The 18,463-nt window shown below is 45.0% G+C and overlaps 1 protein-coding gene across 4 annotated transcripts in view; it reads left to right on the top strand.

Annotated features, from left to right (window-relative positions):
• hspg2 (heparan sulfate proteoglycan 2) overlaps positions 1-18,463 on the top strand; it is a 546,546-nt gene that overhangs the window by 245,281 nt on the left and 282,802 nt on the right. For all 4 annotated transcript variants that reach the window (XM_063033469.1, XM_063033470.1, XM_063033468.1 and 1 more), the window contains exons 22-28: positions 1,843-1,983; positions 2,786-2,968; positions 4,873-5,049; positions 12,529-12,647; positions 13,073-13,184; positions 13,460-13,570; positions 14,488-14,615. In XM_063033469.1, the coding sequence (XP_062889539.1) occupies positions 1,843-1,983; positions 2,786-2,968; positions 4,873-5,049; positions 12,529-12,647; positions 13,073-13,184; positions 13,460-13,570; positions 14,488-14,615 (971 nt within the window). The remainder of the gene's footprint in view (positions 1-1,842; positions 1,984-2,785; positions 2,969-4,872; positions 5,050-12,528; positions 12,648-13,072; positions 13,185-13,459; positions 13,571-14,487; positions 14,616-18,463) is intronic.

Raw genomic sequence — 18,463 nt, 5'->3', positions numbered from 1 at the left:
AGGCCCTTTGGCTCACAATGTTGTGCCAACCATGTAACCTGCTCTAGAAATAGCCTAGAATTTCCCTACTGCATAGCCCTCTATTTTTCTAAGCTCCATGTACCTATCTAAACTTCTTAAAAGACCCTATTGTATCCACCTCTACCACCATCGTTGGCAGTGCTTTCCACGCACCCACCACTCTCTCTGAAAAGCTTACCATTGACATCCCCTTTGTACCTACTTTCAAGCACCTTAAAACTATGTCCTCTAGTGTTAGCTATTTCAGCCCTGGGAAAAAGCATCTGGTTATCCACACGGTCAATGCCTCTCGTCACCTTATACACCTATATTAGGTCACTTCTCATCCTCTGTCGCTTCAAGGAGAAAAGGCCAAGTTCACTCAACCTATTCTCATAAGGCGTGCTCTCCAATCCAGGCAACATCCTTGTAAATCTCCTCTGCACTTTCTCTCTATAGTACCAACATCCTTCTTGTAGTGAGGTGACCAAAACTGAACGCAGTACTCCAAGTGGGGTCCAACTAAGGTCTTGTATCGCTTTAACATTACCTCACGGCTCTTGAACAATGGGGAATGTGGTCTGTACTGTCAGTGGTACTGTATTGGACATCCACGGGAGAAGACGGTGGCTATACAGAGCTTTGGCAGCAGTGGGAGGTTCCTGTCGGAAGTGGTTTTGAGTGATGTGTTTGAATCAGTTATAGCCATTGAACCAGTGACTACATCAATGGGACAGAACATTGCCATTGTGAAGAGAGACTGGAAAGGCTAGATTTGATTTTCTTAACGTGGAGGAGGCTGAGGGCAGGGATCTGATAGAGTTGAATAAAATTATGACAGTCAAAGATGGGATAGATGGTGAGAAAGTTTTCCCTACAATGCAGATACCTAAAACCAAAGGTCTGAGTTTTAAGATGAGGACAAAGGGATAGAGGGTTTGAGAATGATTTTGGTTAGAGTTTGAAAGGCTCTCTCAGAGAGAATAGTGGAGATAGTTTCTCAACATCTGGATAAGCAATTTAATTACCAAAGCAAGGAAAACTATACACCATGTGCTGATAAGTGGGTTAGTATAGATGGGTACTTCATAGTTTGCAGTGACGTGATGGGCTGAAGGGCCTGTTTTGCACTGTAGGACTCTGTGACCAGAGTATTTGACCTATGAATTCAACATGTTTATTTATTTACATATCTTTGTTTGAATTCTGGCTCTGTGTTCAAACAAAGCCCACTCTGTATTTTATATTGATGCTTTCTGAATTTCAAAATTGATTATATGCCAGTAAAGATTTGAAAATCCTCTGCATCTTTGGCCAAATTGTTTTCTGATTCTGCATGCATGCTTGCTGCTGTATATATATTTCAGAGGCTGTGGTTCTCTAGCCTCCGATAATCCACCTTGCTCCAAACCTACCTCCTCCTGCTTGGGAAAATTCCATCCTGGGAGAAAAAAACTGACTATCCTTTACCCACTCCCCTCATGATTTTATGTACCTCTGTAAGGGCGACCCTTGATTGCCTTTGTTCCAGCCTATTCATCCTTCTTATGACTCAAGCCCTGCAGTCCCAGTAACATCCTTGTGACTATTATTTGTACCCTTCAGAACAAGTTCCTTCAATTTGTTTTGTCTCATTGATATTACATGTTATATTCTGATTGTGAAATGCAGAGATACTACACTTGACTTGACGATCAAGTCTTGCCATTGCAATTTTGTTATGACAAATGGATTGCCTTCAAGTGCACCTTTCTGTTGTGTCTCATCCTTTTGACTCTAAGTACCAGAGGCCCAGGTCTCGTGCACCATTATCAAGCTGTTGCTCTGTTGGCTCTCTTACAGCCCAATGTTGTTGGAAGATTATGTAATGAATGCAAAAAGGGATCCTTCAATTTAGATGACTCTAATGTGGATGGCTGCCTGAAATGTTTCTGCATGGGGAACAGCAAAGACTGTGCCAGTTCATCTTGGCACAGAGACCAGGTTAGTCCACAAGTAAAACTGTTAGCGAAGTGATTCCCGTTTCTCCAGGAAATTTTTGGATTTATTTTAACAGAATCTGATCTGGTTTACAACTACAGTATGTTGCTGATTGCATTTTTCAATGAAGCATAGGATAGGTATGGAGGATGTTAGCAGGGGAAAACTGCTTGTCCTGTTATTGTTATTTGCTCTCCAGTCGAGAAGTGTTTCATCATCTTTTTCCCAGTGAGTAATTTGTACTGAGGTGCTTGTGATATCAGTATGGCAGATGCTGTGTATTTCTTACAGGGGATTAAACTGAGTGTTAGCTTTTGCCATGTTCTTTTTTAAGGATTTATTGTCATTATTCAAAAAGCTGAGGTTTTGCAGTAAATTTTCATCTAAATTCTTTAACAGCTACATTGCCATTTGCAATGATATACACAATGCAGGAAAATCTGGATTTTTTTGGGCTAATCCTTCATGTTTCTAGGTCTAGTGGACGTTACTGAACATGCCTTGTTTCAGAACACTGCAAATGAACTTGGCAGCTCACAGTGAGATATTTGGTCTTCCACCTGAAAGCTAAACTTTTTCTTTTCCATTGATGGCCTGATTGCTGAGTGTTATCAGTATTTTGTTTCAGATTTCCAGCAGCTGCACTCACTGTACACAGCAGGGTTTTGTTGTATAGATGTGTCCCAGTAATAGAACTTTTCAGCCCAGTACTTCATAAAGTAGTTGTAAATACCTAGAGCAGGTGAACTTTTCAGCACTTTTCTTTCTCTGCTTTTACTGAACTGTGTTGTTTGTTCCTCACAAGGTGCGGGGAGGTTTTGATGCCCAGAAGCAGAGTCTTTATGCATTGAGCAATATGGCAGACACTCGTAGGACGTCTGAAGGAATTCAGTTCAGTGCTTCAAATGAGCTGACTTTTACAGCTTTTGCCACGATCCCTCGAGACATCTACTACTTAGTTCTGCCTGAGCATTTTAAAGGTGATAAGGTAAATAAAATTCCTAATTTGGGTTGCCATTGCAAGTCGAGTTACAGCACAATAGAGTCACAACAAAATTGCTGATGGCTTCTGGCTATGTGGCCCAGTCTAGTTCCAGCCCCACTTTGCTGTGAGAGCTAACACAGAGTAGGCAGACTGAATGGCCTTCTCTGTTAGATGCACCACATCTTGGTATGGCAACTATTGTACCCACAGTCTCAAGAAATTGCAGTGTTGTGCACATAGCCCAGCCTATCACAAAAATCACTCTCCCCTCCATGGACTTTGACTACGCTTCCCACTGTCTTGGGAAAGCAGTCAGCATAATCAAATACCCTTCCCTGGTCATTCTCTCTTCTCCCCTCTTCCATTGGACAGACGAAACAAAGCTTGAGAACATGTACCAGCAGACTCAAGGACAGATTCTATCCTGCTCTATACGACTCCTGAACGGACCAATTGTACGTGAAGTAACTCCTCAATCTCCCTCCTCATGGCCCTCATACCTTGTTTGACAATGGCACGGCACTTTCTCTGTAACTGTTGGAGATTAGTTACAGAATAACTAATAGAGATATAGAACAGAATATTCTATATTCTGTTATAACTTTTCCTCGTGTATGTAAGGAATGATCTGTCTGGATGGCATGCAAACAAAAGATCTTCTCAGAGTCAGAACCAGGTTTATTATCACTGGCATGTGACGTGAAATTTGTTAACTTAGCAACAGCGGTTCAATGCAATACATAATCTAGCAGAGAGAAAAAAAAATAATAAATTAAATAAAAATAATAGTAGTAATAAATAAACAAGTAAATCAATTACATATATTGAATAGATTTTTAAAAAGTGCAAAAACAGAAATACTGTATATTTAAAAAAAAGTGAGGTAGTGTCCAAAGATTCAATGTCCATTTAGGAATCGGATGGTAGAGGGGAAGAAGCTGTTCCTGAATCACTGAGTGTGTGCCTTCAGGCTTCTGTAACTCCTACCTGATGGTAACAGTGAGAAAAGGGCATGCCTTGGGTGCTGGAGGTCCTTAATAACGGATGCCGCCTTTCTGAGACACCACGCCCTAAAGATGTCCTGGGGATTTTGTAGGCTAGTGCCCAAGATGGAGCTGACTAGATTCACAACCTTCTGCACCTTCTTTTGGTCTTTGTGTCTCAGATCTCGGTACATTTGTCAGTAATAAACCAATTGCCAAAATATGAAAATAGTGAAAGAAATAACAGAGTCTGTTAATTGATTGCCTTGCGTGGTAGTCTTCGTTTCCTGTAACTGAGGTATCTTATTTGCATTTATCATGCCCTGTATGTTTTGTTGCTCACTATCACTTCACTGCTTTTCTGAAGGATTCAGTGAAAATTTGTACATCAGAAAACTGATGAATCGAGAACTGGTACACCCATTCTGGGTCCTGTCCAGGGCAAAAGTCGAGTGATTTCAACATTTGAGTAAAGACCTTATGAGAAAGAATGACAAACAGTGCCCGTGCAGGATATCATTTAATTGTTTCTATGCCAGCTAACAGTGCAAGTGTTTCTGCACTTCATGTCTCATTTATAGAGAAGGAATAATGTTTGTTTATTTCCTGTTCTGTTGAGATGCCTTGTACCCAGAGGTGCTACCTTGGCAACTTCTGCTCAGCATCTGCTTCGATTTGGAGATTTCCAGCAAAGGCTCAAAGGTTCATTTTATTATCAAAGTATGTAACTCTGAAATTCTTCAATTCTCCAGTTAGCCACGAAACCAAGAAAGAAAAGAAAAGCAGCACAGCTATCATCCTCTAAATCCCACCTCCTTGTAATGAATAAAAAACAGACAAAAATGAGCAAGTTACATTCGGTAGTTCCTGCCTTCTGTTTTTAAATATTGTTGATTACTTTCTCTCTTCTATCAATTTCTGTAGGTTACTTCCTATGGAGGGAAATTACAATACACCGTCCTACACAGGATCTCGCCTGGTGCCTCACTTGTCACCGGACTCCCGGATGTAATTCTACGAGGCAACAACATATTCCTGGAGCACTACACCAGGAGACCGGAACAGGGTGTACACACCACCATTACAGTCCCCTTTAAAGAAGTAGGTTGTCACTTTATCCCGATGTACACTAGAATGGAGAGGAGCCCCATTGTTAGTTAAAATTGGCGATGATGTTTTTCCCAGAGCTGGACACCACCATGGTGGGCCCATCGACCCAGCACATTACCCTTTTATTTATCTCCACTAACCCTATTTGCCTGCATTAGGATCCCATCGTTCTACGCCTTTCCTAGTTAGTGACCAGTCTAAGACGGTGGATATGGAATGGCAAGCATTTAAAGATCGCATGGATGATCTACAACAATTGTTCATCCCAGTTTGGCAAAAGAATAAATCAAGGAAGGTAGTGCACCCGTGGCTGGCAAGGGAAATTAGGGATAGTATCAATTCCAAAGACGAAGCATACAAATTAGCCAGAAAAAGTGGCTCACCTGAGGACTGGGAGAAATTCAGAGTTCAGCAGAGGAGGACAAAGGGCTTAATTAGGAAGGGGAAAAAAGATTATGAGAGAAAACTGGCAGGGAACATAAAAACTGACTGTAAAAGCTTTTATAGATATGTGAAAAGAAAAAGATTGGTTAAGACAAATGTAGGTCCCCTACAGACAGAAACATGTGAATTGATTATGGGGAGCAAGGACATGGCAGACCAATTGAATAATTACTTTGGTTCTGTCTTCACTAAGGAGGACATAAATAATCTTCCAGAAATAGTAGGGGACAGAGGGTCCAGTGAGATGGAGGAAGTGAGGGAAATACATGTTAGTAGGGAAGTGGTGTTAGGTAAATTGAAGGGATTAAAGGCAGATAAATCCCCAGGGCCAGATGGTCTGCATCCCAGAGTGCTTAAGGAAGTAGCCCAAGAAATAGTGGATGCGTTAGTGATAATTTTTCAAAACTCTTTAGATTCTGGACTAGTTCCTGAGGATTGGAGGGTGGCTAATGTAACCCCACTTTTTAAAAAAGGAGGGAGAGAGAAACCAGGGAATTATAGACCGGTTAGCCTAACATCGGTGGTGGGGAAACTGCTAGAGTCAGTTATCAAAGATGTGATAACAGCACATTTGGAAAGCGGTGAAATAATCGGACAAAGTCAGCATGGATTTGTGAAAGGAAAATCATGTCTGACGAATCTCATAGAATTTTTTGAGGATGTAGCTAGTAGAGTCGATAGGGGAGAACCAGTGGATGTGGTATATTTGGATTTTCAAAAGGCTTTTGACAAGGTCCCACACAGGAGATTAGTGTGCAAACTTAAAGCACACGGTATTGGGGGTAAGGTATTGATGTGGATAGAGAATTGGTTGGCAGACAGGAAGCAAAGAGTGGGAATAAACGGGACCTTTTCAGAATGGCAGGCAGTGACTAGTGGGGTACCGCAAGGCTCAGTGCTGGGACCCCAGTTGTTTACAATATATATTAGTGACTTGGATGAGGGAATTAAATGCAGCATCTCCAAGTTTGCGGATGACACGAAGCTGGGCGGCAGTGTTAACTGTGAGGAGGATGCTAAGGGTGACTTGGACAGGTTAGGTGAGTGGGCAAATTCATGGCAGATGCAATTTAATGTGGATAAATGTGAGGTTATCCACTTTGGTGGCAAGAACAGGAAAACAGATTATTATATGAATGGTGGCCGATTAGGAAAAGGGGAGGTGCAACGAGACCTGGGTGTCATTATACACCAGTCATTGAAAGTGGGCATGCAGGTACAGCAGGCGGTAAATAAGGCGAATGGTATGCTGGCATTCATTGCAAGAGGATTCAAGTGCAGGAGCAGAGAGATACTACTGCAGTTGTACAAGGCCTTGGTGAGACCACACCTGGAGTATTGTGTGCAGTTTTGGTCCCCTAATCTGAGGAAAGACATCCTTGCCATAGAGGGAGTACAAAGAAGGTTCACCAGATTGATTCCTGGGATAGCAGGACTTTCATATGTTGAAAGACTGGATGAACTAGGCTTATACTCATTGGAATTTAGAAGATTGAGGGGGGATCTGATTGAAACGTATAAAATCCTAAAGGGATTGGACAGGCTAGATGCAGGAAGATTGTTCCCGATGTTGGGGAAGTCCAGAACGAGGGGTCACAGTTTGAGGATAAAGGGGAAGCCTTTTAGGACCGAGATTAGGAAAAACTTCTTCACACAGAGAGTGGTGAATCTGTGGAATTCTCTGCCACAGGAAACAGTTGAGGCCAGTTCATTGGCTATATTTAAGAGGGAGTTAGATATGGCCCTTGTGGCTAAAGGGATCAGGGGGTATGGAGGGAAGGCTGGTGCAGGGTTCTGAGTTGGATGATCAGCCATGATCATACTGAATGGTGGTGCAGGCTCGAAGGGCCGAATGGCCTACTCCTGCACCTATTTTCTATGTTTCTATGTAAACATGCCTGGGCTTTTTGCTTGGCCAACTTGGAATGTGAGGCGTTAGATTAGTTAACAGGCAATAGAACACACATGGGCTGTAGTTCCATCTGGAGTTCTGTTTGTCATTTCGGATCTGAGGAGGGTTGTCTTTACCATGGTTGGAGTGCACTAAAGGTTTACTGCTTTCTGTTCAGGGACCTGAGTGACTCTTTGGCTGGCAAGTCTGACATGATTAGATCAATATCACAGGAATGTCAGAAAAGGAAAGTTGATATCAAAGATTTTAATTGAATAAATCAAATGCAGGGAGGTTGTTCCTGATGGCTGTAGTGCCCAGAATCAAGGGTCACAGCATCTTAGAATCAAGATCAGAAAAGGGAACAGCAGATCCAAAGAGCCAGTGGCCAATTCCAACTGTCTAGCTTTCTATGAATCAATGTGGGTAGATCAGCACCACCAACTTGAGTGTTGTGTCAATAGTCTAAGAAGTTGGGATCGATCCAGATCTCTGGTGGAGTTTGCATACTCTGCTGGTGACTGTGTGGGGTTTCGCCAACATAGGCTTGGAGGAAAAGCAGATTTCATCATTAAGGCTTGGCTTCGCAAATGAAGATTTAGGCTGCAGGCTCGCTGGTAGCTGACGAGGTCAATACGGGACAGGCAGGCCCGGCCACAGTGGCTGCAAGGGAAGTTCTGTTCTGGGTTTGGTGCTGCTGTGTCACGGTTCTTCCTCTTTCTCCTTTTGTCCTCAATGCCAGTCCTGTGTGCATTCTCGAAGGAGGAGACAGACTGGTGAATGGTGTGTCGCCAGGCCTCGCGATCTGAGGCTAGATTAGACCACTGCCGATGGTCAGTGTGACAGGCACCAAGAGATTTCCTCAGGGAGTCCTTGTACCTCTTCTTCAGTGCCCCTCTGTCATTGTGGCCAGTGGAGAGTTCGCCATACAGCACAATCTTGGGCAGGCAATGATCCTCCATCCTGGAGACATGCACTGCCCAGCGTAGCTGCCTCTTCATCAGCATGGCCTCGATGCTGGTGACCTCCGCCTGTTCAAGGACTTCGATGTTGGTGACGAAGTCACTCCAGTGGATGTTGAGGATGGTGCAGAGGCAGCGCTGGTGGAAACGCTCAAGGAGTCGTAGGTGGTGACGGTTGGTGACCCACGACTCGGAGCCGTACAGGAGGGTGGTCAGTACAACGGCTCGGTACACGCTGATCTTTGTGCCTTTCTTCAAACGCTTGTTGTTCCAGACTCTTTCATACAGCCTGCCGAATGCGCTGTTTGCCTTTGCCAGTCTATTGTCAGTTTCTTTGTTGATCTTGGCATCTAATGAGATTGTGCACCTCAGGTAGCTGAACTGGTGGACTGTCTTCAGCTCTCCCTCACCGATGGTGATGCAGGGAAGGTGGTAATCTTCCTGAGGTGCGGGCTGATGGAGAACTTCTGTCTTCTTCAAGCTGACTTCCAGTCCAAAGAGCTCGGCAGCCTCTGCGAAGCAGGATGTTATACGCTGCAGGGCTGTCTCTGTGTGGGCAACAAGGGCAGCATCATCGGCGAAGAGTAGCTCTCGGATGAGTTGCTCCAATGTCTTGGTGTAGGACAGTGACAACGAGGTCCTCAGGTCGTAGGAGTTATGTTGGAGTGTCCTTCTCCGAGGTGGATGGCCTGACAAGGCTAATGAGCCCCACCTGCCTGGGTTTGGATTCAGAGTTGTGTAGCGCTGGCTACACCCTCTACTGGTCAGGCAAGCCAGAGACTGCCTTCTGGTCAGGAACTCCATTGCCTCCAAACTTGAAAAATTGCCAACAGGTCACTGAGACCGCATCATCTCCATGCGCCTCCCACTTCGAACCAAGCAGCATGCCACACCCTTCAGCATGTACGCCCCCACTCTTCAAGCGGATCCTGCAGAAAATGACAAGTTTTACACTGATCTGTGGAACCTTGTATGGGGCGCCCCTGCAAATAACAAAGTCTTCATCCTTGGCAACTTCAATGCCAGAGTTTGCCAAGGTTCAGAAGCCTGGAAAGGAGTACTTGGCAAACATGGTGTTGGAAACTGCAATGACAACGGGCGTATTCTGTTAGAGTTTTGCACGGAGCAGCAACTCACCATCACTAATACCACTTTCCAGCAGAAAGACAGTCTGAAGACAACCTGGATGCATCCTCGGTCCAAGCATTGGCGCCTCATAGACTACATCTTGGTGCACCAGAGACCTTCAGAACATCTTACTCACCCAAGTGATGCCCAGCGCAGAGTGTCATATGGACCATTGTCTTGTCCGCTGCAAACTCAGACTCCATTTCAAACCCAAGCCAAAGACAGGAGGCGCTCCAAGGAAGAAGTTTCAGGTTGGCAACCTCCAGTCAGCTGAAGTGAAAGCTGACTTTCAGACGAATCTTCAGTCAAGGCTTCAGGATCCCAGTTTCCCCACAGACTCCTCTCCAGAACTGCTTTGGGAACACCTAAAAACCACCATCCTGCAAACCTCTGAAGAAGTCCTAGGGTTTTCCACAAAGAAGAACAAGGACTGGTTCGATGAAAACAAGCAGGAGATCCAAGAATTGCTGGCGAAGAAGAGATCCACCCACCAGGCGCACCTTGCTCAGCCATCTTGTCCTGATAAGAAAGCAGCCTTCTGCCCTGTATGCAGCAACCCCCAGTGCAAGTTTCAAGAGATTCAGAACGTGTGGTGGACCAACCTCGCAAAGAGAACTCAACTTTGCACAGACACCGGTGACTACAGAGGGTTTTATGAAGCCCTGAGAGCGGTGTACGGCACTTCGCACCAGGTCCAGAGTCCATTGCGCAGTGCAGACAGTCAGGCGCTCTTCACAGACAAGGCGTCCATCCTGAACCGGTGGTCGTAACATTTCCAGACTCTCTTCAGCACCAACCGCATGGTCCAAGACTCATCAATTCATCACATCGCACAACAGCCAGAGAAAACAGAACTGGATAAGATTCCAACCCTAGAAGAGACAGTCAAGGCCATACAGCAGCTGAAAAGTAGCAAGGCAGCGGGAGTTGATGGAATCTCACCTGAGATTTGGAAGCATGTGGGCCCAGCGTTACACACCAAACTCCACGAGTTCTTTGTCTGCTGCTGGGAACAAGGTAAACTACCACAGGGCCTCTGTGATGCGGTCATCATCGCCCTGTATAAGAACAAGGGGGAAAAGTCCGACTGCTCCAACTACCGGGGGATAACTCTCTATCGCAGGAAAGATCCTCACAAGAGTGAGGATGACAGACTGGTGCCCATCATTGCAGAAGAACACCTCCCAGAGAGCCAGTATGGCTTCAGAGCCAACAGGAGCACCACCGACATGGTATTTGTTCTCAGGCAGCTCCAAGAGAAATATAGGGAACAGAACAATGGATTGTACGTGACGTTTGTCGACCTTACCAAAGCGTTTGACACCGTGAGCAGGGAAGGTCTGTGGCAAATCATGGAACGACTGGGATGCCCCCCAAAGTTCCTCAGCATGGTCATCCAGCTACACAAGATCAGAGCGGCCAAGTCAGACACAACAACGACCTCTCAGAACCCTTCCCAATAGGCAACGGAGTACAGCAAGCTGCATCCTCGCGCCGACTCTCTTCAGCATGATCCTCAAAAGGGCCACAGAAGACCTTGATGACGAGGACAGTGTTTACATCCGATACCGCACCGATGGCAGCCTGTTCAAACTGAGGCGATCACAGTCCTACACCAAGACATTGGAGCAACTCATCCGAGAGCTACTCTTCGCCGATGATGCTGCCCTTGTTGCCCACACAGAGACAGCCCTGCAGCGTATAACATCCTGCTTCGCAGAGGCTGCCGAGCTCTTTGGACTGGAAGTCAGCTTGAAGAAGACAGAAGTTCTCCATCAGCCCGCACCTCAGGAAGATTACCACCTTCCCTGCATCACCATCGGTGAGGGAGAGACTCCCAGCTGAGCGTCCACAGCAATCGCACTCCCCTCATCCCATGCAGCTTACCCTCTCTTACATCCTCCCTCGTTGCCGAGACCTGAGGACCTGAATTGTAGGAAAAGATTTAATAGGTTCGGACTTTATTCCCTGGAATGTAAGAGAATGAGGGGAGATTAGATAGTGGTATAAAAAATTATGAAGGATATTGATAGAGTAATTGCGAGCAGGCTTTTTTCATTGAGATTGGGTGAGACTAGAATTAGACCAAATGCTAAAGGTGAAAGGTGAAATGTTGAAGGGAAATCTGAGGGGGAATTTCACTCAGGGTGGTGTGAATGTGGAATGAGCTACTACCGAAAGTGGATGCGGGTTCAATTGCAATAATTAAGGCAAATTTGGGTAAGTATATGAATAGGAGGGGTGTGGGGGAGTGATGGTCCAAGTGCGGGTTGATGAGACCAGGCACAGTAACAGTTTGGTTCCAACTAGATGGGCCAAAGGACTTACTTATGTGCTGTAGTGCTCCATGAGCCTATGGCATGCCCAGCACGTTCCCTTTTGATTCCTTTAAATTACCCCTGGCAGCAAATTAAACTGCCAGCAAAGAAAGCAGGTGAACAAGGGAGACCTGCATGTCATCAAGAGAATGTGCAGTGGAGATCAGGATTGGATCCAAGTCCTTAGACAACAGAGACAACACTCACAGTAGCTGGGAGATCAGGATTGGATCCATGTCCTTAGACAACAGAGACAACACCCACAGTAGCTGGGAGGTTGAGCAGAGCACGGAAACCTGCCCATTCCTTTATGTTAACAATGTAATACAATTTGACTTGGTATCACTTCTTTAAGTTGACAGCACATCAGCGATGGGTACTCTGTCACTAAATGACTCACATTAGAACTATATTACCTATAACAAGAAAGCACAACGGCTGGAGAGTGAACCAGATCCCAAGCAAGAACAGACACATGATAAAGTGAAAGCTGGAAATCTGTAATCAGGACAGAAACTCTGTAAAATTCAGCAGGTCGGGTGTTAACTAGAGCAAAGGAAACAGTAAATGTTTAGGTTGATAAGTGAAGGACTTCAAACAACATTGCTCATTGATAGAATTTGCTGCATTTTCCATTATCTTGAACATTTGATTTGTGAAGAAAGAACAGACTAGCCACTTGTCTCGGTTTTCAGTCACTTACAATTCAGTCTGATTGTCTTTTTAGACGGAATGGCGCCGTGCGGATGGACAACCTGCCACCAGAGAACACTTCCTAATGGCTTTGGCTGATATTAAGCTTTTGATGATCCGAGCAAGTTATTCTGAAGGAACAACTGAGGCGAGGTAGTGTATGGACACATCCCTGAATAGGTGTTGCCAGCTCACTGCATGCACAGCAGCTGAGGTGAGGATTTAACCTGGATTGCAGGAGCTGAGAGGCCAAAGTTTATTGCTGCAACATCTGGCTTCACGTCAGTTACTAGTGCATGCTGACACCTGCTGAATGCCTCCTTCGAATCCAACACAAAGCTCTAATGAGGGTCCAATTTTTAAAGCATTTCAAAGAAACGATTAAAATCAATTGTAAGTGTGGTGACTGATGTGAAGCAGCTTGATGAATGATATTAAAGTTGCATGTCCTGAAATTCATTCTCTTATTTTTTATGCTCTGTTCGGTTTCTGTGCTGTTTCCTCTTTCGGGGAAAACAATGCTCCACCTGTAAAAATCCAGCAGCTTTTGGGGATAAATTGCAGTTGTTTGCTTACAGGATTTCCCAGATCCTTATGGATGTTGCAGTCCCACATTCCACTGGGCAAAAACAAGCTGTAGAGGTTGAGGAATGTGTCTGCCCAGAAGGCTACAGAGGATCATCGTGCCAGGTACAGACCTTTTTCCATTTACTTAAAGTTTTCCGTGACTCCGAGACATCCTTGTTTTTTGTTTTTCATAATTTCAGCAGCCACACTCAAGAGAGCAGGAGTCGCTGAAATTGTGGGGAAAAAAGTTGTTGATGGAGTTTGTTGCTTGAATTCTTCATCAAACAGGGAAAATGTAATGGCATTAATGTTAAATACTTACTTTTCTAAAAAATGAGTTGCTTTGTTTACTTCCAAAGAAAACTGCAGAATGTTTGAACAATCTTTCTTATGCACAGGAATGTGACGTTGGCTACGTACGGAAAGCAAGTGGCCTTTACCTGGGGACCTGCGAGCGTTGTGGTTGCAATGGTCATTCCGACTGTGATTTTCAGACGGGAAAATGCCTGGTATATGTTTCTGAAACATTACGCTCTTTTGTGTTACGTGTGCAGCGTGTTCTAACTTGGAGGAGTGTTGTTTCTTTGCTGGCTTGATCTCTACAGCTGATTTCTTTTTGTGCTTGACGTGTGACTTTGGCTTCACTTGTTCATCTGTCCTCAGATCATTATCCTGGGAAATCTGTTTACTTTTGTCAAAACAGTCTCCTGGATAAAGATCTCCACACACAAAATGCTGGAGGAACTCAGCAAGTCAAGAAAAATCTATGGAAAGGGAATAAACAAGTCAGTGTTTCAGGGGTTTCTTCATCATCTGCAGAATCTCTTGTGTTCAGGATAATGATATGTTGTTTATGTGATATCATTTGAGATTTCAATGTCTGAATCACTGCAACTGGACGGTGAACTTCCCTTTGAGCTCTTGGGGAGTTAATAAGTTAACCCACCCCCCCCGCCCCAAATGGAGCAGTCCTTTCACAGAGACACCTTTCACGCATGGATTGATTGGACACTGATCAATTGTACAATTTTTTTTAAATTGCCTCAAATAATTGCTACTCTATAACAAACCCTGTATCCCTTCGTACAGTGTTCAGTTTTGATTTGAAAAAGTGGACATGAAGATATTGATTTCTGTTTAAAGGGGTGTACTGTTGCATGTTCAAAATTTGTTTCATTTTTTAAAACAATTATTCTGTCAGATTATAGTAATTAAAATCAAAACACTGCAGATGATGGAAATCTAAAATAAAGCAGAAAATACTGAAAACATTTGATCGATATGGCAGCATCTGTAGATAGAGAAACCGAACTAACATTTTAGACGCTTCAATAAAATAGTCTTCCATCTGAATAGTTTTTGATAGTTCTTAACTACCTGCTTTCATCAGTGACTGAGTTTTGTTTTTCTTGTTATTTAACTGCAGGTATGCAAACACAACACCCAGGGCCAAAGCTGTGAGCAGTGTATGCCGGGTTTCTATGGTGATGCCACAATTGGAAGGCCAGACGACTGTCAACCTTGCCCCTGCCCAGGAACAACCACCTCAAATCAGTAAGTTTTTTTTTAAAGGAAGCTAATCTTTCTACAATTTATACTACACACATAAAAGTTGCTGGTGAACGCAGTAGGCCAGGCAGCATCTATAGGAAGAGGTACAGTCGACGTTTCGGGCCGAGACCCTTCGTCAGGACTAACTGAAAGAAGAGCTAGTAAGAGATTTGAGAGGGGGAGGGGGAGATCCAAAATGATAGGAGAAGACAGGAGGGGGAGGGATGGAGCCAAGAGCTGGACAGTTGATTGGCAAAAGGGATATGAGAGGATCATGGGACAGGAGGCCTAGAGAGAAAGAAAGGGGGAGGGGGGAAGCCCAGAGGATGGGCAATAACGGATGGTGTACGAGGGGGAGGTGGGGCATTAACGGAAGTTAGAGAAGTCAATGTTCATGCCATCAGGTTGGAGGCTATCCAGACAGAATATAAGGTGTTGTTCCTCCAACCTGAGTGTGGCTTCATCTTTACAGTAGAGGAGGCCATGGATAGACATATCAGAATGGGAATGGGACTGTAAAATGTGCGTCGACTGTATCTCTTCCTATAGATGCTGCCTGGCTTGCCGTGTTTACCAGCAACTTTTATGTGTGTTGCTTGAAATTCCAGCATCTGCAGATTTCCTCGTGTTTACAATTTATACTGATGTAAATCATAAAGAGTTTATGCAGATGCTAGAAATCTGGAGTAACACATACAAAATGCTGAAGGAACTCTGCAGATCTGGCAGCACGTATAGAGTCGACATTTTGGGCCAAGACCTTTCAACAGGACTGGAAAGGAAGGGTAAAGAAGCCAGATTAAGAAGGTGGAGGAGGGGAACAAGTACAAGATACAAGGTGATTGATGAAAGCAGGTGAAGGAGAAGGTAGGGGATGAAGTGAGAAACTGGGAGGTGATAAGTGGGAAAGGTAAATGTCTTTTGAAGAAGGAATCTGATAGGAGAGGAGAGTGCACCATGGGTGAAGGAAAGGGAGGGCACCAGAGGCAGGTGACAGGCAGGTTAGCAGAAGAAAAGGGGACAGAGGAGAGCCAGAATGGGGTATGGAAAAAGAGAGGAGGGAGAGAGAAATGTAAATATCAGTTTAATCGATCTCCACAGTCACTAATCAATCAAGTGAAGGAAATGAGCTGGAATACTGTCTCTTGTTGAAGACTGGAATTGAGCAGCGGTTGTGAATTTCCCTTGTTCTCTACCTAAATAATGGCTGACTTTTGCCGCTCAGTCCTTACTCTTTCTGTATGATTAACCTTTGTTGTTCACCACCAGATACGGGTTCTGAACTCTGACTTGTTTTATTTTCAAAAGAGGATTTGATTTTTATAGTGATGAAATAAGCAACTCTATATTATAGTTACAAAAAAGTGGTTGGTCATTTAAAACAGCAGTGTATAGGAGTTTCATTTTGCAGAGGATGTAGCATAGATAGTTGGGATTCTCCAATCTGGAGCATTTGGAAACTAGATTGTTGGAGGTGTTTGAAGAGGAGGCAGGTAAATCTTTGATAGCGTAATTGAGAGCTATTTGAAACTGGCCCATAAGGAGTTGAGGCTAAACATAAACTAAAAGACCAGCACCTCATATTCTGCCTGGGTGGTCTACAACCCAATGATCTCAGCCCTAAGTTCTCCAATTTTAGGCAAGCTGGTACTCCTCTGTCCCTTTTCTCTCTCCTTTTGATCCATCCAGTTTATTTTACTCTCAACCCAGCCACCATTACTCTGTTTCTTTCCCATCATCCACCTGCTCCATCTGCCCATCACTCACACTCCTCCCAGTAGGGCTTCCCGTACCTCCACTGTTCTCATTTGCCCACACCACCTCCCTGATTTCATTCTATTTTCCACTTTGCTTTCCTATCAGATTCTATCATCTGCATCCCTTTGTTGTCTGTAGCTATCACCTCCCAGCCTATTCCCACTCTCCCCTCCCAGCCTCTGCCTATTCCCACTCTCCCCTCACAGCCTCTGCCTATTCACTCTCCCTCCCAGCCTCTGCCTATTCACTCTCCCTCCCAGCCTCTGCCTATTCCCACACTCCCCTTCCAGCCTCTGCCTATTCCCACTCTCCTCTAAACACAAAATAATCTGCAGATGCTGGGGTCAAAGCAACACTCACAACACGCTGGAGGAACTCAGCAGGTCGGGCAACATCCGTGGAAAAGATCAGTAGATGTTTCGGGCCGGATCCCTTCATCAGAACTGAAGAGGGAAGGGGCAGAGGCCCTATAAAGAAGGCGGGGGAGGGTGGGAAGGAGAGGACAGGCAGGTTCCAGGTGAAAAACCAGTAAGGGGAAAGATAAAGGGGTGGGGGAAGGGAAACAGGGAGGGGAAAGGCAGGAAAGGTGAAGAAGGAATAGGGGAAAACACAATGGGTAGTAGAAGGAGGCGGAACCATGAGGGAGGTGGTAGGCAGCTGGGGGAGGGGGCAGAGTGACATAGGGATAGAGGAAGGGAGGGGGAGGGAATTACCGGAAGTTGGAGAATTCTATGTTCATACCAAGGGGCTGGAGACTACCTAGACGGTATATGAGGTGTTGCTCCTCCAACCTGAGTTTAGCCTCATCATGGCAGTAGAGGAGGCCATGTATGGACATACCTGAATGGGAGTGGGAAGCAGAGTTGAAATGGCCATGCGAAGATACCTAAGGCAGTGGTCCCCAACCACCGGGCCGCGGACCGGTACCGGACCGCAAAGCATGCGCTACTGGGCTGTGTGGAAATGATATGATTTGGCAATATGTGTCAGCTGCACCTTTCCTCATTCCCTGTCACAGCCACTGTTGAGCTTGAACGCATGCGAGGTCATTACCCGCGCGTCATCCATGTCAGCGCAGGAAGGAGATCAACTCCTTGAGCTTGCAAATGACAGCGGGCTGAAAAGTATGTTTGACATAACATCTCTGCCGGCATTCTGGATCAAAGTCAAGGCTAAATATCGTGAAATAGCCACGAAAGCACTGAAAACGTTGCTTCCATTTCCAACATATCTCTGCAATGAATGCAACGAAAACTAAATTGCGGAATAGACTGGACATAAGGAACCCCCTTCGAGTATCGCTGTCTCCCATCACCCCTCGATAGGACCGTCTTGTTGCAGGAAAACAAGCCCAGGGCTCCCACTGATTCAGCAATATTGGTGTGTTGCAATGATTTTATATGTTCATACGGGGAAAATATGTGCTGTGTGTTTAATATCCAAACGTTGCTTAAAATGTTATGATGCTATTGACTTATATGACCATATAACAATTACAGCACAGAAACAGGCGTTCTCTGCCCTTCTAGTCCGTGCCGAATGCTACTCTCACCTAGTCCCACTGACCTGCACATAACCCTCCATTCCTTTCCTGTCCATATACCTATCCAATTTTTCTTTAAATGATAATATCAAACCTGCTTCTACCACTTCTACTGGAAGTTCGTTCAACACTTACTTCACGCTCCCCTGTCCTCCCCTGATAATCGACCTATCGCTATATTCATGCGAGGAAAATATGCGCTGTGTGTTTAATATTAAATTCATTAGATAAACCCTTTTAGAAACAAAATTGAGTGTATTAGCCACTGATCATCTATATAGCATTCGTGATTAACCCCCCCCCCGACAGAATCGCCAAAACCGATTTGTAGAAAAAAATCGGCAGGTACACGCATGCGCACTTGTGCCCGCACAAGGCTTCATGGTCATTGTAGTCTTTCTCGGGGTAAACACAACGTAATTGTCTGCTACTCTTGTTCGTTGGCAACCCTACCACCCCCCCCCCCCCCCGGTTGGCCGGTCCGCAGTGTGATCAAGGTTGGGCACCCCTGACCTAAGGGCCCTGTCCCTCTCTCTGCCACCACTCCTGA

The sequence above is a fragment of the Mobula hypostoma genome, chromosome 25, assembly GCF_963921235.1.
Source record: "Mobula hypostoma chromosome 25, sMobHyp1.1, whole genome shotgun sequence".
Taxonomy (NCBI): Eukaryota; Metazoa; Chordata; class Chondrichthyes; order Myliobatiformes; family Myliobatidae; genus Mobula; species Mobula hypostoma.
This window is presented reverse-complemented; position numbering and strand designations above follow the sequence as displayed.